The sequence below is a fragment of the Sus scrofa genome, chromosome 2 (genome assembly GCF_054392235.1).
Source record: "Sus scrofa isolate SSC_HxYL_T2T_F1_AM1 chromosome 2, Sscrofa_HxYL_maternal_Yorkshire_Landrace_v2.0, whole genome shotgun sequence".
Lineage (NCBI taxonomy): Eukaryota > Metazoa > Chordata > Mammalia > Artiodactyla > Suidae > Sus > Sus scrofa.
The window spans coordinates 137,814,691-137,832,998 of NC_139384.1; the positions used below are offsets into that span (position 1 = coordinate 137,814,691).

Consider the following 18,308-nt stretch of genomic DNA (forward strand, 5'->3'; position numbering starts at 1 on the left):
AAAAGTCAGATTCTTTGGCTTTATCATAGTGGTTTTATGGTTTTATACATTTAAATGCTCTTCTAAGCAATGACAGAAACTATTCTTATTCAAGTATTCCAAGTAAATATATTTAAGTGACCTTGGAGACAGAGTGGGATTTGGGACTTTGAGAGTTAGTTGGCTATTTTTAGCTCTGAGATTTAGGAGGTGTATTTACATCTCCAAGTATAGGGTCACTTTCTGCCCTCATATACTGTCATTTGCTGGTTTGATGACTTCACTTGGATTTTCACTCCCCAAGTTGATATATTTTCTTTAACATGTTGAGACACAGGAAAGTGGAGTAATAAGGGAAGACAAGCAAATGTGTGATGCTTAGCACTAAGTAACTATCCTAGCCAAAGCTAAGAGAAGATAGGATTGGAAAAAAATGGTTTTTTTTCAGAGTCTATGAAAAAGAAGTAGAGTTAGCTTTGTAGAGCTGGATAAAGCATAGGCTTTTGGAGTGAGGAGAACTTCAGAGGCAGAAAACATAGGCTGATGTTTCTTTGATGTGAACTAGTTGTGTGATTTTTTTTTTTTTTTTACAGTTTAATTTCTGAGCCCTGATTGTTCCTCAGTAACTGAAGATAGTAATCCATCATATGTCAGAAGATTTGAACTAAATTTGTATACTGCACCTATTACCTACTGAGGGAGTACCTTCTGTGTTTGGGCTGCTTCTATGCTATCAGTTGGTGCTGGAACAACAAATTAGAAATCCCTGTGCTAAATGGGAAATGGAAGAATACACTGCGGGAGCTCGTGGTTCATAATTTCCTAACACTTCTGGTCAGGTTAAGATAGCCTTCCGCTTCAGAAAATATCAAAATTGGGAGTTCCCGTCGTGGCTCAGTGGTTAATGAATCTGACTAGGAACCGTGAGGTTGAAGGTTCTATCCCTGGCCTTGGTCAGTGGGTTAAGGATCCGGCGTTGTCATGAGCTGTGGTTTAGGTTGCAGACGTGGCTTGGATTCCGAGTTGCTCCAGCTCTGGTGTAGGTCGGCGGCTACAGCTCCGATTAGACCCCTGGCCTGGGAACCTCCATATGCCATGGGTGCGGGCCTAGAAAAGACAAGAAAAAAACCCAGAAAATATCAAAATATCTTCTTGAGCATAAAAGGAACTATAGAAAGGTATAAACAAGAAAGGGGGAAAAAAACTAAAAGTCTACTACTCTGAAATAAATATTTATATCAGGAGGTAATTAATCATCACTCCATGAATCTCTCTATAAATACACAAAATTGGAAGTTGGACAGATAGATATAGGCATAAAGACAAATAGGTCCCACTAATTACATGAAAATGGAATAATATATATTTAAAAATGAAATTATTGAACTTAATTTGAATATAAATGAAAAATATACAGCTAAAATGATAGCAAATAAATTGATGAAACTTCAAAAATATTTCTCTCCCCTGCAAATGATGTAGAATTCTAAAAGATCTTGCTCAGGTAAAGATATAAGATTATGCACATTCAGAAATTCAGGTCATTTTTTTCAACCTTTGTGTTTCAAATTTAGTCAGTAATAGATTTTTTTTTAATTATGAAAGCTGAGAAAATAAGTACCTTTTTGACTTTGTCATCCTTTCTCTTTCCCTCTTCCTGTTGTTTTATTTTATGATTATACTGTTGTGGTCCCCCTCTTGTCTGCAATCATAAATTCCACACTTTAGTCTTAGTTCTATATTGAATGCACATTGAGTTCTATTTTGTTGTTCACAATCAGTCCTTTAATAATTTCTAATTTCTTTGCTCTGATTGATTGGCTATATGGACGAAACACCTACAGAAAATCCAGTTGAAGGCAACAGAGAGTTAGGATTCAGAGAGCTCCTTGGCAGTCACGGTATGTGGGGCTAAGAACCTGAAGACAGTGAGGGGCAGGAGAGGAAGGCCTACACTGAGGAGTTTTTCTAATGAGGCATTTGCTAAACTCTTAAGCTACAAAGGTGCAAGGCTAAGATGAATGGAATTTCTGGCATTCTCTCGCTTCCAAAGGAAGAAAGAAACTGGAGATCATGACCTGACATAGAGAGGGAGCCCAGTAAACACTCCAGATCATCAGTTGAGATCCCTGAAGAGCCAAATGCTCAAAATGAAGGCAGACCAGAGGCTAAAGCCTTGTGAAAATGGATGCAGCCTGGGGCAGTTCAGTCATTGATTACATTAAAATAAAATTCCCAGTTTTACCTGTTGAATAGAGGTTAGGGTGAGCTTAGTCTGTAGGAGTATAGTATTTTCTAGAGCACCTATTATTTTTCATTTGTTTTTCATGCTATCTTTTATATATAATGTTAATTTCTTTTCAAAAAATTGCCATATGCACCAAAAAACAAGGCCTAGGAAACAAATGATAAAATTAGTCTCGTAGATGTCCCAGCATAGTATCAAGCACAAGATTTATCATAACTGTGATTTATATGTTCAGAAAAATATATAACAAAATAATGAATTTCACCAAAGGAATTTATTAAAATCAAATGGAAAAATTCCAACACTAGAAATGTCTCAAAGGAATAGAGTTTGAGATCTAAATCAATTCTCCTCTGACTTTAATGGAAATCCCTTTTGTTCCTTTTTAAACTATTTTCTATGTGTTTTTTCAGAGTGGTCATTCTTATTCTCTATGAAAAATAGTATCAATATTTTTGAGTATATTGCAAGATAGTCACAGTTGAGTACCAAGCATATTAGACTTGTGAAACTTCATTTTTATGGAAGGAAATTAAAAATCTCACATGATGTGACTGAACATATGGTAGAGAGATACTTTCTTGAAAAATCATTTTGAACATTCCAGAAGTAAATGCTAACATTTGGAAGTCTTCGCTTCTCAAGAAAAGGCCATCTTTCATTTGTGCAACTGTGTATTTTATTTTTAAAGCCTGTCTTTGAATATAAACATGACTAAGGTGACAAAGTAGCCATATTTAGAAATTTTGCAGAGAATATTATAAATTCCACATTTGTTGAAAATCATGTATGCTTTCTCTTGGTACGTGATATATTTTTCTGTGTAAAAAAAAAAAAACAGCAAGGGATAACGCTAGGATCTGACTGTTGATAATGTTTATATATATATAGTCATCATCCAGAATTCTTTTTTTTGCTTCAGTTATTTTTTTATCACACAATGAATTTATTACATTTATAACTGTACAATGATCAGAATGATCTTTGATTAATTATTTGTAATTCATTCATACAGGCAACTAGGTAAGTATCTGCTATGAGGCTCTCCTTGCTTTTGAGAAATTTGAAATCCAGTGGTAGAGGCAGACATTTTTAATTTTAAAAAGTACCACAAGGAGTTCCCGTCGTGGCGCAGTGGTTAACAAATCCGACTAGGAACCATGAGGTTGCGGGTTCGATCCCTGCCCTTGCTCAGTGGGTTAACGATCCGGCGTTGCCGTGAGCTGTGGTGTAGGTCGCAGACACGGCTCGGATCCCGCGTTGCTGTGGCTCTGGCGTAGGCCGGTGGCTACAGCTCTGATTCAACCCCTAGCCTGGGAACCTCCATATGCCGCGGGAGCGGCCCAAGAAATAGCAACAACAACAACAACAAAAAAGACAAAAAGACAAAAAAATAAAAAATAAAAAAAAAAAAAAGAAAAAGTACCACAAAGGTGGTAAGTGTGAGTCTGAGCAGGGATGCTTCATCTAATTGAGGCTGAGTGTGGATGCAGGAAAGGAATTTTTAGAGCGTCTTCATGGTGGGGGAGGTGTTGAAGGAGTCTAGACGGCCAGTAGGAGTCCACCGAGCAAAAAAGGGGAAAGATCATGTGCAAAGAGCAGGCCCTTGATAGGGTTTTGTTTGCTTTCGTGTTGTATGCTAGACATGGTCATTCCTGCCTTCCAGGAAATGATAATTTAATGTTCTCACAGAGTCCCAAGAAAAGCATCCCCACTTAGTTTGGCCGGCACTTGTTTGATAAAGATGAAGCTCAAGTTTTCATCCAGAGCTGTGCTATGTCCTCTCCAGCTCTCCCCAATCCCCCGCCCCCTTCCTGGTTCCAGGATTTATGCAAAGATCTCCCTGTTCCCAGAAGCTGCTTCCTCCTGAAGTTAATTCAGAGATGAAGAAGCCTGGAGGGCAGACTCGTTCCTCCCAAACCTGACTCCCAGCACTGAAATAGGCATTCCTAGTAGAAAGACGCAATGAAAAACTACCGAAGGAGAGAATGGGTAGTACAAACACATGAATGGACATTCTCAGACTTGAGTGTCCATCAGAACTCCTGAAAGTCCTATTAAAACACTGATTTCTGGGAGTTCCTGTCGTGGCGCAGTGGTTAACGAATCCGACTAGGAACCACGAGGTTGCGGGTTCGGTCCCTGCCCTTGCTCAGCTGTGGTTTAGGTCTCAGATGTGGTTCGGATCCTGTGTTGCTGTGGCTGTGGTGTCGGCTGACAGCTGTAGCTCTGTTTAGACCCCTAGCCTGGGAACCTCTGTATGCTGAGGGAGTGGCCCAAAGAAATAGCAAAAAAATAAAAATAATAAAATAAAATAAAACACTGATTTCTAGGCCTCACAGTTTCCTGTATGGTAGGTCTGGAGCGAGTCCAGTGATGTGTTCCCAGATGATCCTGCTGGCCCAGTAAGCACACTCAGAACTGCTGCCTTAGAGAAAGCAAATTTTCCTTATCTGTAAATAGAAGGCGCTGAATTAAACAACAGCAACACCACCTTTGGTATTCCATTTGGTTTAACATTCAAAGATTTGGTAATTTTTCAGAATTACATCATTCTGGTTTAATTTGGTGTTAGAGAATGGTAAGCTTTGAGCCAGTCTTGAGAGAGGGGATAGAAAAATTTCGAAGCTTGAAAATTAGAAATCTTGAAAGGGTAGTATAGATTACTTTATGAAGAAAAAAAAAAACCTAAATAGACTAACATTTTCTGGTTTAATTTTCCTCATTTACTTAGTATGTTTTCAATACAAACTTAGAAACAGAAACTCTAATAATGTGATCAGTAGCTGTCATCATTTTTGGATAGCTAACCCCACTCAAGTTCATAGTAGAAAATGCATTAAATGCATTAAAAATATTCATTCATATATTGGGTAGGGTTGTGGATCTCAGCTTTATCTGAACCCTGGAAATACCTGAGAGAATCTGGATTTAATGAATCTGTGGTCCAGGCATTAACATTCTGTTTAAAACTCACCAGGTAATTCTAATTTGTATCAAGGGTTGAGAATCACCGGATCACCGGTGTAGTCTTTGAGCCAAGGGTAACTTATATTTCATGAGTTGACATTTTATTAATGATTTTCCTACTAAAGCCCACATCAACTAATACCTCTGAGAGTTTTTCACTTTACGTATGCCTTAATGAACCCAATGTCCCCAACTTTGGAAAATAACCCTTTGAAATAATGCCATGTTCCATTTATTGTCAGTTGGTATTGGCGTTTTATTTTTCTCTTTCTTAGGAGCTTCATTGTACATGCAGATTAGGAGTAAGTTTTTTAAATTACAAGTCATGGCCACAGGGAAACTATACAGAGCATGTTTGAGCAAGATGACAAAAATGATGGAAGTTTTCAGAAACTTGCTGGCAGCACATTCACTGCCAGAGAGCCACAGATCGTGGTTAACACCTTGTGGGTTGTCATCCTGTTAAACTGAAGGGACTTTTTGATTAAGGGTACAGTACAACCTAGATCACAGTGGAAAATGACCCTTGACACTTGCGTTTTTTTTTTTTTTTTTTTTTAAGAGTTTGATTGGTCACTCCTAAATTTGACTGATGTATAGAAGCATATAAATTACCTGGTCAAATAGCTTCCCATTTAGAACTATAGGGACGACAAGAAAAATCTCATCAGTGATTTAGTTGCTAAATTCAAGGTTTATTTTCCTCAGGTACCTAAATTTAATAAATGCAAGTAAGGAATGTCCAATTAGATGTGAGCATTATATAAACAACATAGAATAATTATTATTTTTTGTCTTTTTGAGGGGGCAGGGGCTGCACCTCTGGCATACGGAAGATCCCAGGCTAGGGGTTGAATCAGAGCTGCAGCTGCTGGCCTAAGCCACAGTCACAGCAATGTCATATCTGACTTGTGTGCGACCTACACCACAGCTCATGGTAACACTGCATCTTTAACCCACTGATCAGGGCCCGTATCTTCGTGGATACTAGTTGGGTTCATTACCATTGAACCACAACGGGAACTCCAACATATGATTGTTAATGTAATTTCGTCTTAAATATTGCATGGGGAATATGTATTCTAAAAAATTACTCATTTTTAAAATTTGAAACTCGCATTTAACTGAGCATCCTGTGTGTTAACTGGCAAGTTTAAACCTTACTCTAAATTTCAAGGGATTTTTAGCAGGATTGAGTAACACAAAAGGACTCTCTTGAAACTATCATCTTTGAAACTTTAGATCTGATCCTCACTCACCTTTCTTTCCCCTTGTAAATTATCATAACAACACAGTACACTCCCTTGCTTTATTATTGTGAAATTATGAAAATATAGGAAAGATAGATATACCCAATACACCCAGAGTTAAGTAAAAATCTTCCTATTTTTCCATTAAGTTTGTTTCCGTGTTTATCAGGACCTCCCAAAATTTGATCTTGCCCTAGTCTCTGAATTTATCATCCTTTGTAATTTCATTGTCTCTTTTCTTTCTCAGCCTGGATTCCACGAGCCATCTTTTGTACCTCATTCTCACCAACAATCTCAAATTGCTTGTTTTGTGGTTCATCTGCTCACACACTGTTACTGTGAGAAGGAAGTAGAATATCAGGGAACTTTCTCTAGCTAGACATCTCTGTTCTCCCCTTCTGCCTCCGAGATAGAAAGGCTTTTTCTAGTGTCAATAGGTGGGAGAAAAAACCAGGTTGTTCCTTTCAAGTCTTCATAGGGGAAAAATTCCAATCATCTCTATCAGTTTTCTTTTTGGAAGGTGCTTCCAAGAAGAAGGCACAGTCCTACCAGCAAGTACATAGTTCTTTAGTTGTTCCTCCTTTGCTGTCATTACTTGTACTAAAAGGAATTAAGAAAGGTAGTGCAGACTTGAAAGTAACATAATCTCACATGTCAGTGATATCCCAAATGAAAAAGGGGGAGTTTCTGTTTTCCTCTATTTTCTCTGTAGCCACACTTGCCTGCATCCCAGTGCACTTGCTACAAATCATGTGATTCTTCCAATCCTAGTGGGGCTGGCTGAGTGCATTCCGTGGTGTGGGGTTGCCACACCCAAGTGATTGCCACAGCCCAAGAAGTGATAGGAAACAGGTTGAAAGTACCTTTAGTGCCTGTAATCACTTCAAAATCATAGCCAGAAAATAAGAATAGGAGACTTTAACTTCACAACCTCACTCTAGAACAAACCCAAATTATTACAGGTTTAGCTTTGGTTACATAGTTACAGTGAAAAGGTATATTACAAATTGCAGCTTATTTTAAATGTTAGGATTTCTTTATTTTTAAATCTCCCCCCACCACCTTTTTTTGGCTTTTTATTTTTAGGGCTGCACCTGTGGCATATGGAAGTTCCCAGGCTAGGGGTCGAATTGGAGTTACAGCTGCCAGCCTCCGCCACAGCCACTCAGGATCTGAGCCGCATCTGTGACCTACAGCACAGCTCATGGCAATGCCAGATCCTTAACCCACTGAACAAGGCCAGGGATGGAATCTGCATCCTCATGGATGTTAGTCAGATTTGTTGCTGCTGATGGGAACTCCTATTTTTACCCTTTTTTAACAGCGGAAATTTTTGCTCAATGTTGAAAAGGTAAAACATTTTTTTTTTTTTTTAAAGTTAACCTTTAAAACCATATATTTTCTTGGATATTTTATTTACTGGTATTGTTACATAACTGTTCTTCATGACGTGAAAACTCGTTTACTTTCAGTTTAGCTAAAGCAGTTTAAAGCTCCAGAGAATGACATTTGGCTGTGCTTGTCAGACAAGCTAGTTGATGATGTAAAAACACTTAGTTTGAATGCAGTGTTTTCTCTTGGGAGGAGCACAAGGAGTGACTGAAGTCACTGTCATGTTTCAATCCCGGAGCTGGTCATTTTGGAGGCAGATAAACTTGTTGTGAATTCCCACGCAGTAGCTTGCAGAGGCCTGCGGACTGGGGCGGGCTCGTCCTTGGAAATGGGAAAGAGGGGTAGAGTGGTCCGTAGGCGCCCCAAGCCCTTGGACTTCTCTTTTTGCAAAATGGGCTTATGTCTTGCGGTGGAGTTGACACCACGCCAAAAACACCTCATTACTGTGGTGTGATTGAGGTCATGCCCTCGAGTCACTTCATTCATGTCCCCCGTTTTCACTGAAAAGTACAACCACTTCCGTGAGTCTTCACGAGGAGAAAAAACCTGGCTTCAGCTTTCCTTCCCATTGAGCCCTTGGCTGCCAGGCCTATGTGCCTGGGTAATTGTCTGTCTGTCTGCAGCTGCTTGCAGCCATGCAGATGGGAGCAATGCTGACACCTCAAGGTCAGAACTTTCCCTCCAGGTGTGTTTCAGAATCCCTAACAGAAACAGCAGCTCAGAACAAGAGGGGAGGGGTCCCGGCAGGTGGATCTGGCTGAGGGGCCTCAGGGCACTTCTCACATTGTACGGTGAGCTTGCTGGAAAAGACATGGAGGAAGGTGTATGAAATCTGGGCTCAGATTTGCAAAGCTGTAGGAATGAAAGAAAGTGCTGCTCTAGCCTACTGGTCCTTGTGCCCAACAGGATGCAAACAAGCTCTCCTAAATGGCCCAAGAGTATTTATCACTGGTGCTGGTACGTGTGATGTTGGTAAGGACATGTGGGGCTAGAGAGCTGCACCTGGGTGTGTTTCAAAAATGAGGGAGAAATTAGGAGTTGGGGATTAACAGATAAACACTACTGTATATGAAATAGATAAACAAGGATTTTGTTCAATATCTTATAACAACCTGTAACGGAAAAGAATCTGGAACAGAATAGAGATATATTTGTGCAACTGAATCACTTTGCTGTACACCTAAAACTAACACAACATTGTAAAATTAACACAACTTTGTAAAACTAACACAACATTGTAACTACACTGTACTTCACTGAAAGGAAAAACTAAAAAACTGAGTCTTACCAAGAATGGATCTTTGGAAACTGATCTTAATCTTTGGGAACAAAATTCTAATGTGGGAAGACATTTGAATCTAATTTGCTTTAGTTGTTTGAGGTTGGTAAGGTCAGTAATATTACAGGGAAAATTAATGGAAGGAAATGTCACTTAGATACCTGTTAACAAAGGAGTGACTCTAAAATTTTAAATCTAGTGATTTTGGGGGTATGAGTGTAAAGTAGGAACTACAGAATTCTTTATCTCTTGGGAGAGATTTCTCTTTTTATTTCTCATGTATATATATATATATATATACTTGTGTGTGTGTATATATACATGCACATATGGTAAATGTATATATTTACCATTATCCATATAAACAACATTGGAAACTAAGGGATTGGGAAGGAATCTGTGTTGCTGATGCAAAGTAAGTCTTGCAAGAAAATGATTTCATGGGAGCCAAGTGTGTTGGTTTGCCATAAGAAGCCAAGAAAGAGGTCAAACTGTGTGATTTATGGTTTAGTAGAACATTCTTCAATATGTATTATATGATTTTCTGTATTTCAGTGAAGGTTTATAATATACAATCACAAATTTGTGTCCTAAAGTGTTTAGATGAGTATATACACATGTACATGCGTACGTGCACACATGTCCAAGGCAGTATTTACAGTGGAGTTGTGGCTTATGCTGGGATCAAGTTCTGAAGTCAATAGGTAAAACAGAAATCATGAATTGTAAACTTATGCCTGGAAAACTTTGAATTTGCTCCTGAAACAGTTATGTACAATTTTGTTTTCATAGTAACACTTGTGCATGCTGAAGTGTAAGTATGCACAGAATGAGCGAGACTGAAGAAAGGACAAATATAAAATCTTCATGCTCGTGTTTGGGTGTTGAAACCATTCCACTTGACATCGACAGCAGACATCAGAAACAGCTTGCATGTCCCTGGAGGGGATGAGAGGTGGATGATTTTAAGGGATTTCTGTTTTCTGGCATTTTATCTTAATAGTAGGCTTCTGTACACCTAGTAAATACTTCTTTTCTTCTGTAGTGAGAAGGATTAAAAAAGATAATGGGATCTAGACTCATGGGGGTTGGGTTCCAGAGTCTCTGTAAAAGGTAAAGGGATGTATGAAGCAATTCCACTTTATTTTCAGAAATTAAACTTTTTTGTTTACATATTTTTAAAAATATAGTTGATTTACAATGCTGTGCCAGTTTCTGTCGGAAATTAAGCTTTGAGTCGATTTCACCTTGGAAGGCATTTTCTTTGTATTGTGTCTAGTTGCACTTACCCTTTTTTGTTAAGTGGAAGAAAAGATGGCTTTCATCTCCTTAAGTCTGTAACAATTAATTGATTGTTTTATTGTGTTTATCATAGAACCGATGTTTATAGAAAGTGATATCTTACTAGTCTCTTCTTACAATTCCGTTGACTTCCGCAGTGTGTGTGGGGCTGTGTGTGGTGGGTGAGTGTATCTAGACATCCCGGACAAACCTCTATCAGAGCTTGAGTGTGAGGGCGATAGAGACATGTCTGGAATTTCCTACACCCTGTGGGGGTGGGTCCAGCAGAAGCCTCATGATAGGAAGACAAAGGAACTTTCTGTGAAAATTCACCCTGCGGGGGGAAGGAATCTGGCCTGGGGAGCTTGGCCCAGTTGTAAAGGCTTAGTTTGGGTGGTAGCGGGGATGGATCTGAGGACAGCATGGTGTTTTTCACTCAGATCTGTCTCCTAGCCTAACCCTTCGTGGACTCTTTTCTGACTGCTTGAGAGAGCAGGGTGGGCTGTTGTACTAGAAACTCTGTAAGACGTGTAGCCCAAACAGCGCTGCCTTGGTAACCCTCTAACAGGGGCAGCCTGAAAGGATGGGACAGAAGCTGTGACCATTTGGCACCATGAGGCCTGACACGACAGCGAAAGTACCAGCAGGATCAGGATTATTCACGAATGACACGTGAGGCTCTGTCTGGGGGCCCCCAATTTGGTGAATGTACAAAACACAGAAATTTGAATTATTACTGTTCATGTGACCATATCTGTACCTACAGCCTAGTGAGGCTGAGAGAACATCTATTTTTACCTCTTTCGTAAAACATCGCTGGGAATGGTAATTGTTTATTTACATGTCTGCTCTCCTTGTAGGCTCTAAGGCCCTGTAGGCCCTGACTACATTTTATTCATCTTGGTTTTGCTAGAGTCTAGCCTTTGCTCCTGGTACATAGCAGATGCTCATTAAGTGATAGAGGTTTTTTTTTAAGATGAAAGAGTGATTTCTGTGTTTGTACCAGTTGACTATGGAAACAACTATCTGAAATATACAAGTTGGGGGGGAGGAGGGAGAGGAAGAGGAGAAGGCTGGGTTTTGACTTTGTTTCCACCTTTTATAGCATCCTGTTTCACCAACACTTGCCAAGGGCACACATAAATTTGCAGATAGAGCCTCCTGCCTGAGAGGAGAATGCCGAATTCAGATTTGGGGAAGGAACCTCAGCATATCCCATTAGGTCAGAGCAGTGATGCTTTTATACAGAGGTTGGATAAGGGAGAAAAGAGAGTATTTCAGCTAGAGGCTTTGAAGGCCTGACAATGAGTGCAGCACAATATAAGGCTCAGTTTATTGTGTCTGAATGAATGCATTGGCATTTCTAGACTGTAACCTATACATCTGCTTTACTGGGGGGAGAGGGGATGAGTGAGGGAGCCCGAGAGAGGAGGGATTAGGGCTGTAAAAATAGAACCAGTGTGAGGAGCTGCAGAAAGGGATGTTAGCAATGACCTGGCTCAGCCACTTATGCAGCTCTGCCACATTCCTCAGAACAAACAGCTATTAAAATCCAAGTGCACAAAGCCTGTAGCAGGCTTAGTAATGACAAGCACTGTCAGCACACTATAATTAACATGGGGTGGTATAATTTATAAGGAATGCACTCTACAGTTTAATGCCAACATGGAGGGGGGACTATCTGTTGTTAGCCTGCAGAATCAAAAGTAGCCTCCTCCCTTGATGCAAGCATCTTTCTTTCTAAATGGGCTTTAATTTATTTTTTTAACTCATAAAAGCCTTTGTCACACCGAGTTAGTCTTGAGCGAGGCACAAGCAAGCCTTGGAGGTGACCCTTCACCTCCCCTCCCCCTCTCCTATTAATCAAGAAGGAAAGTCTCAGCAGACTGTCTTTACTGTACATAATTAAGCAGTTCTGAATGCTCAGTGAAACTCAAATGGGATGGCACGGAGACTGGTAATATGACAGTTAATGGGATGAGATTAGCACTTATTCTGCCTCTATAATAAGCAAAGGCTCTTTGCTTTCCAACTGAGGACAGGAAGAGAAGGAAGCAGTCACAAAAGATAACAACAATGACAACCTGGGGTTGTTGGGCACCTCTCTCTACCTTTTATGATTGTCTCCAAAAAGGAAAGTGCACCCGAACTGGAAGAGATTACCTCTTAATTATCCTCACTCAGTAGCTGTAATAAGCAAAGGCTTTTACTTCTGCATAGCTGTGGATCTGTGGGAGAAGCATCCCCAGAAAATAACTCTTAATGGGAAGGTTTATACCTCTTTACTCCTTTTTCTGCCTCCTGCAAGCCTTTAAGCTGGTTGAAATAGCATCTTAATCCTACTTCCTTGGTGATGAGGATGTTTAAGAAAATGACAAGTTATTTTGCTTTTAGAGGATGGTCAACATAAGTACGTGTGATAAAGGACCATTTGCTAGCTAGGTCTGTGGCTTTCCTCTGCTGTCCGCTCCCCCCCCCCCCCAAAAAAAAACCCTAGCATCTCTTTGCTTTCCCTAAAGAAAGATACTGGGTAAAATTACTTTTGAAGCATGAAAAATATGGTGACAGGCATCAATGGTTATTTCTAGCTGCATAATCTTGGTATCACAAATTAAATAGGCTTGTTGGCTTTGTCCATTGAACAACTTGGTAGAAGGGAAAATCTCTTTGTGCTGTTTGAATTGTGGGAATAACTGGCATAATGAAGTAATTAAATGGTCCTGCAAAAGAGAAAACATATCAAACATTCATCTGAGAGGCAACCATGCAGTACCAGAAATCTGTACTTTTGTGTTCTGAGACAGCCCTGGGATGCAGAAATCGAAAGGAACAAAACCTGGCGCCCTGATGTAGGAACCAGTCCAAGTGACTACTCTGAATCGCTTAGAATGTAATTGTCTATACAGAGATACTGAAAAGGGATTGCTTATTATTACGGTTTCCAGGGAGGAAGTGGGGCGGTGGCCTGATGGGTCTAGGATTTGCAGAAAGCTGAGATTGGGAGTTGGGGTTTGTATTTTAGGCTCTGCTGCTGACCCTCTGGGCTTCCTTTAGAAAGTGCCTTGATTTCCCAAAGAATAAAGGAGAAAAACCTCTTTCAGTGATCTGAGGCTTTCAAATGCGAGAGAGTCAGCAGAAGCCTGCCTGATCAGCATCCCAAATTCTCTTTCTTTAGGGATTGTATTCTAAGATTAGAGATGGCATTTGGCTCCTGAGAGTGTTTTCTCTGGGTTTAGCTGAGAATGCAGGTGTTTTGCTTGAGAAACTGGGGCTGGAAACAGTGAGAAACACTCTGTTTTTGAAAGGTAACAATTTGGAGAACTGAAAACCTTCGCTTCCTTTCCATAAGGATGAACAGAAGTCCTTTCATTCACATCCATCATATTTTATTTCAGATTCAGAAACCTTTTAATTTCAGCAGAAATCTCAGCATATGTTATCTTGCTCTAAAACAGCAAACGGTGGCTTAAAATACGTTCGTGCATTTCAAATGCTGGCTCTCCAAATAATATATATATATATTGCCACTCCTATGGTACACATTTCAGCAATTTGGTCGGCTTTTTTCACTTCTTCTTCTCCCCTTTGCCCTACACCCGCGCAGGCACGAAGCAAACGTAAAGAGAATTCGAGAGCATTTTGTAATTCTTGAAAGGTTAATTGCACTATTTATAGACCAAACTGTAAAGCAAAACCCCTCCGCGTGACCCTTCGGGGTCACCGTCGTAATAGCAACCTCAGTGGAGCCCTGACCAGTCATGAATTACTGTCTGTGATACCGCGAATGCTGACAGTTCAATCACAGCACTGTTTCAATAGAGAACTCCATATATTTAAAGCGCTGATACTGTTTTCCCTCTAAATGACAGCCTTGACAGATGGGCCAAAAGCACCGCAGACGTTTGAACAAGGAAATAGAGAGGGAGCCTGCTGGAAGCTGGGCTTCATGCAGCCAGCCGAGAATGATGAATAGAGTGTGATTGTGTCTGACAGGTAGTAATATAACTATTCATTCACCACAGAACACCTGGAGTACACTATATTAAATGGTACAAGATGGAGAGATTCTGTGACAAGAATAGGAAGTGTGAATCCCAGGCCGAGTTTAGGTACAGCAATAGCGGAGGTCAGGGGTCAGGCAATATAAACTGCCTCCGAGAAGGCTGTAATTAAATTATTTGCTTACCAAAGTGTTTCTAATGTTTTGCTAACATGTTGCCAGGATCATTACTTCAGCACATCTGAACGCTTGCAATAAAAGCAGCTTTTCCTCTCTCTCCCTCCCTGACAGCCCCCGGTATTTCTTCTTTGCTTCTCTGAAGTCTCTTTCTCTTTTGCTGCTGGGGTTGCTGCTGCTGCTGCTCCAAACAGTCCGAGGACAGTCCAGAGGAAGGTTGACGGGCCGTGGGGAGGAGGCATCATCCTGGTAAAAGCAGCCCCTCCTAACGCCGGCACGGTTCTGCCTGGACCAGGGCATGGAAACTGGTGGACATTGGCCCAGGTGGAATGCAGCAGGTGGGGACCTGACAGGGGAGAGGGCTGTGTCTACAAACATTGGCCTTTGGCCTTGAAAGTCAGCAAAAAGCCTGAGATGCAGGTGACCCAGTCAAAGATTTGTTGGCAAAGTGCGGGGATGGGGGCCACAGGGCTCCAAGAGAGGAGGACTTTTTTTTCAGCACATGCGACCTCTTCTTCAACCATCCACTGGGCACATGGCTACATATTTCTCTACCTGCTTTCGCATTAATTTCTCATGACCAAGTTCAACTGTCACATTCTGAAAGCTCTATTCCCTGGAAGTGTTGTCTCCTAAAACAAGATTGAAGGGACTCTCAAATTCTGGCATTTTCTCTTTCCTTATGTGGGAGTGTCTTATATAATAACACCTCCAGAAGGAACATAAAACAGCAGAGATCAAATAGTGCTGTCTTATAACGTGTGTGTGAGATGATACACACATATTATGTGATTAGAGTCCTCCCCTCCCCAAACAAAGTATTGGGACCCGAGCTTGTTTCCGAGGTCCTTGGGAAAGGAAACACTTGGTGGTAGCTTTTACATGGGCGAATGTTCGTCAACTGCCGCCTCAAATTAGTTTTGCTTGTCACTTCCTTTATTCACAGGATCCTGTGATGGCCAGGAAGCTTATACTGCTGCCATGGCTGTGCTATTTGGAGGGTCCCTCTGGGAGCCGAGATGCTGGTCACTTTTGTCTCTTTGCATTCTCTTTTTTTTTTCTTGTCTTTGTGGCTGATTTGGCTAGTCTGAAGCTGACTCCCTGACAGCAGGGTCACTGCCTGTGTAGAAAGCTCTGTGTACCCAACTCCAGCATCTCAGCTTTTCCTTTCTCATGAAAATCACATTTTTAAAAGGTGAAGTTCTCTTTTCCCAGCCTACTGCAGGGTAAAATCAGGGGCTTAGCACTGGAGAGGATTTCACATGTGACCTCTCTGATTAGCTATGGAAAACAAAATCCGGTTAAAAGTGCCTCCCCGCCCCCAGCCCTGACAAGCCAGGCTATTTGCCTCCCTCACAACCTGCTTTTCCAGCTGGTATTGCTCAGCTCTTTTGAAATCTTGGTTACTGGGTCATGGACAGATTTTTTTTTCCCCTGTGTCTTCATTTGTATCTACAAATTTACCAAAAAATGCATTTCATAAAACCATATATTAATAGGCCTGATTCATGTAATTAAAAGTACCATTGGTTTGTCCTCTTAAACTTGTTTAGTTTCCTTTATTAGACTTTGACCAGATCACCTTTATGCTTAGATAATCAGTGAGTCTTACAACTCATTTTCCTCAGAGGTTTCAATAAAATGTATTAAGAACTTCAAGAAAAACCATGCAAATCTCTGTATGTTTTACCTGTCTCAACTCTGGAAAGAATATGTAACAGCTGTTGGCTCTAATCTGGCCTCAAAAGAATGTGTTTTGGGAATTGGGCAAGAGTGCAAAGTCCTATTTGCCAAGTCTCTTAAGAGAACTCAAATGAAAACTTTATAATGAAGCCTCACATTTTTTTTTTTTTCTCAATAAGATTGCTCTTCCCCATTGGTCTTCATTGTGGTCATTTAGTACATATACTTTTTATAAGCTTAAAACCATTGCATCTGCAAATGTTTCCTCTCCTCCTTCTTTTAAAATGGACTCTGGTGTATGTGGTGAATTGAGCATCATCATTGTGTGGCCTTGTGTCTAATGCATATCCTTTTCCACTCTAGTTGAGAGGTTGCACAGTGCTTAGTGCTGCCAATAAGGGAAAGGGACTGTTTTGCAAAATAAGCAAATTGGATTATCCAGTGTGTAAATAGGCACTCAGTCTTTTTTCCCCCATGTAAATCAGGAGAAGCAATTTGCTTGTGTTGAAACAAATCAGCACCACTGCCCACACCTCCCCCACCTTGGCTGGCATTGGGAGTTTGTGAGAGGTGAGGGAAAAGAATTCGTTAGCACCCACAAGGGCCAGAGACAATAATTAACTAATTTACTTCCATTTTTCTGTAAACATAGGCATTAGGAAAAATATTCTTTCAAATAACGCCAAATCTTTGGGGTTGTATTCATATTAAGATAATAAACTGGATTTCTAGATTCTTCAAACTCTCTGGAAGAAAAAAAAACTACATGCAAATTTTTCCAATGATTTATAATTTGTGATTAGTCAGAGTTAGACTCGTGCGTCACAAAGATGAATCAGACCTGGTTACTTTGAAGAAACATCGGGTCAAGGTTGCCATGGTGTAAATTGGGCATTACTTGAAATGAGGCACCACATCACTTCATTTGTGCACTGAACAAAATTGCTGATTTTTAAGAACTGTTTTCATCTTACTCAAGTAAACCTGAGTTGTAGTCAAAATTAATATTAGCGATTTAATGGTCTTGGCTACCATGCTGATTAGGGCTCCTTTAGTCATGGCTGAGGAGGTGGAATTTTTGAATAGTAGATCTAAAAGAAACCTAGTCATCTTGTCCTGTTCTTAGTCTAAATGTGAAGTGGCAAGGCTTAAAGTTGTAGAACTGCATGCATGGTGGTTGGACCGAGCCAGCACCCAGGCTAGCTGCATCTCTGTTGACAGCCAGCAAGAGGGGAGCCATAAAATACCCACCTATCCAGAGAAATGTTATACAGAATGGTTACTGCCATCAGGTTATGATGTTTTCTTAGGACTTGGCCTAAAATGCACAATGAGCATACATTCTGATTCATACTCACTCTCACTTGCTTTCTCTTTTATCTGTGTCACAGGTGGGCGTTTGTTTTTTATTCTTTCTGTTCTTCCATCCCATGAGTCTGGTTGTCGGTTCTGGGTAGCTAAGCATAAAAAAAGGAAAAAACCTCTTAAGTTTCTAAATAGGTGGTCTTCAAAAAAAAAAAAAAAAAAAAAAAAGAAAAAGTAAGTCTAGAGGGTGGGGCAGATGTAAGAAATAAGAATCTTTGTATTCTTATTCACTATACATGGCTAACTTGGTTATGTGTTCTAATCTCCATCACAGAACTTAACATCAGTATGGCCCATGGCAGCTATAGCTAAGTGTTCTGTGAGTGAGCGCCAATTATGAATGCTTCCTGGCCACCTCTCTTATTGTGCTGCTCCCCATGTTTGATGTCTCAAGCAGTATTTGCAACCAAAGATTATGCTTGATGCACGCAGTTCCTAGGCAGTGGTGTTTATAGCACTCCTTGCATCAAGGGCAGCAGCTTCTGAAGCAAACCACAGTGTCCCCAGGCTGAATGAAGTCAGGACTATAAAAACAAATGGAGCAGGCAGCCAATGAAAAGGCAAAAATCACATCTTCCCATAGTTTTAATTTATGGGGGCAAACTAGAGGGGATAAGCTAACAAAAAAAAATAGATTTAATGAGGCATTTTGCTTAATATGGTATTTTACAGTGCAATGGCATG

The 18,308-nt window shown here is 40.4% G+C and overlaps 1 protein-coding gene and 1 long non-coding RNA gene across 3 annotated transcripts in view; one reads left to right on the forward strand and one right to left on the reverse strand.

Moving 5' to 3' along the window:
- The window catches only part of LOC102165655 (uncharacterized), a 79,687-nt gene that overhangs the window by 11,962 nt on the left and 49,417 nt on the right, over nt 1-18,308 (forward strand). The window contains exon 3 of the long non-coding RNA XR_014838704.1: nt 9,911-10,073. This is a non-coding gene — a long non-coding RNA (uncharacterized LOC102165655). The remainder of the gene's footprint in view (nt 1-9,910; nt 10,074-18,308) is intronic.
- LOC110259460 (uncharacterized) overlaps nt 13,764-18,308 on the reverse strand; it is a 700,448-nt gene continuing 695,903 nt past the window's right edge. The window contains exons 8-9 of one of the 2 annotated variants that reach the window (XR_014838679.1): nt 17,618-17,716; nt 13,764-14,922 (exon numbers count right to left, since the gene is read on the reverse strand). Coding sequence is in view for 1 of the 2 variants with exons in the window: in XM_085014430.1 (XP_084870556.1) it covers nt 17,666-17,716 (51 nt within the window). In the remaining variant the exon portion in view is untranslated. Of the gene's footprint in view, nt 14,923-17,549; nt 17,717-18,308 lie in introns of those variants that run through there. The other variant, XM_085014430.1, reaches the window with a different exon arrangement.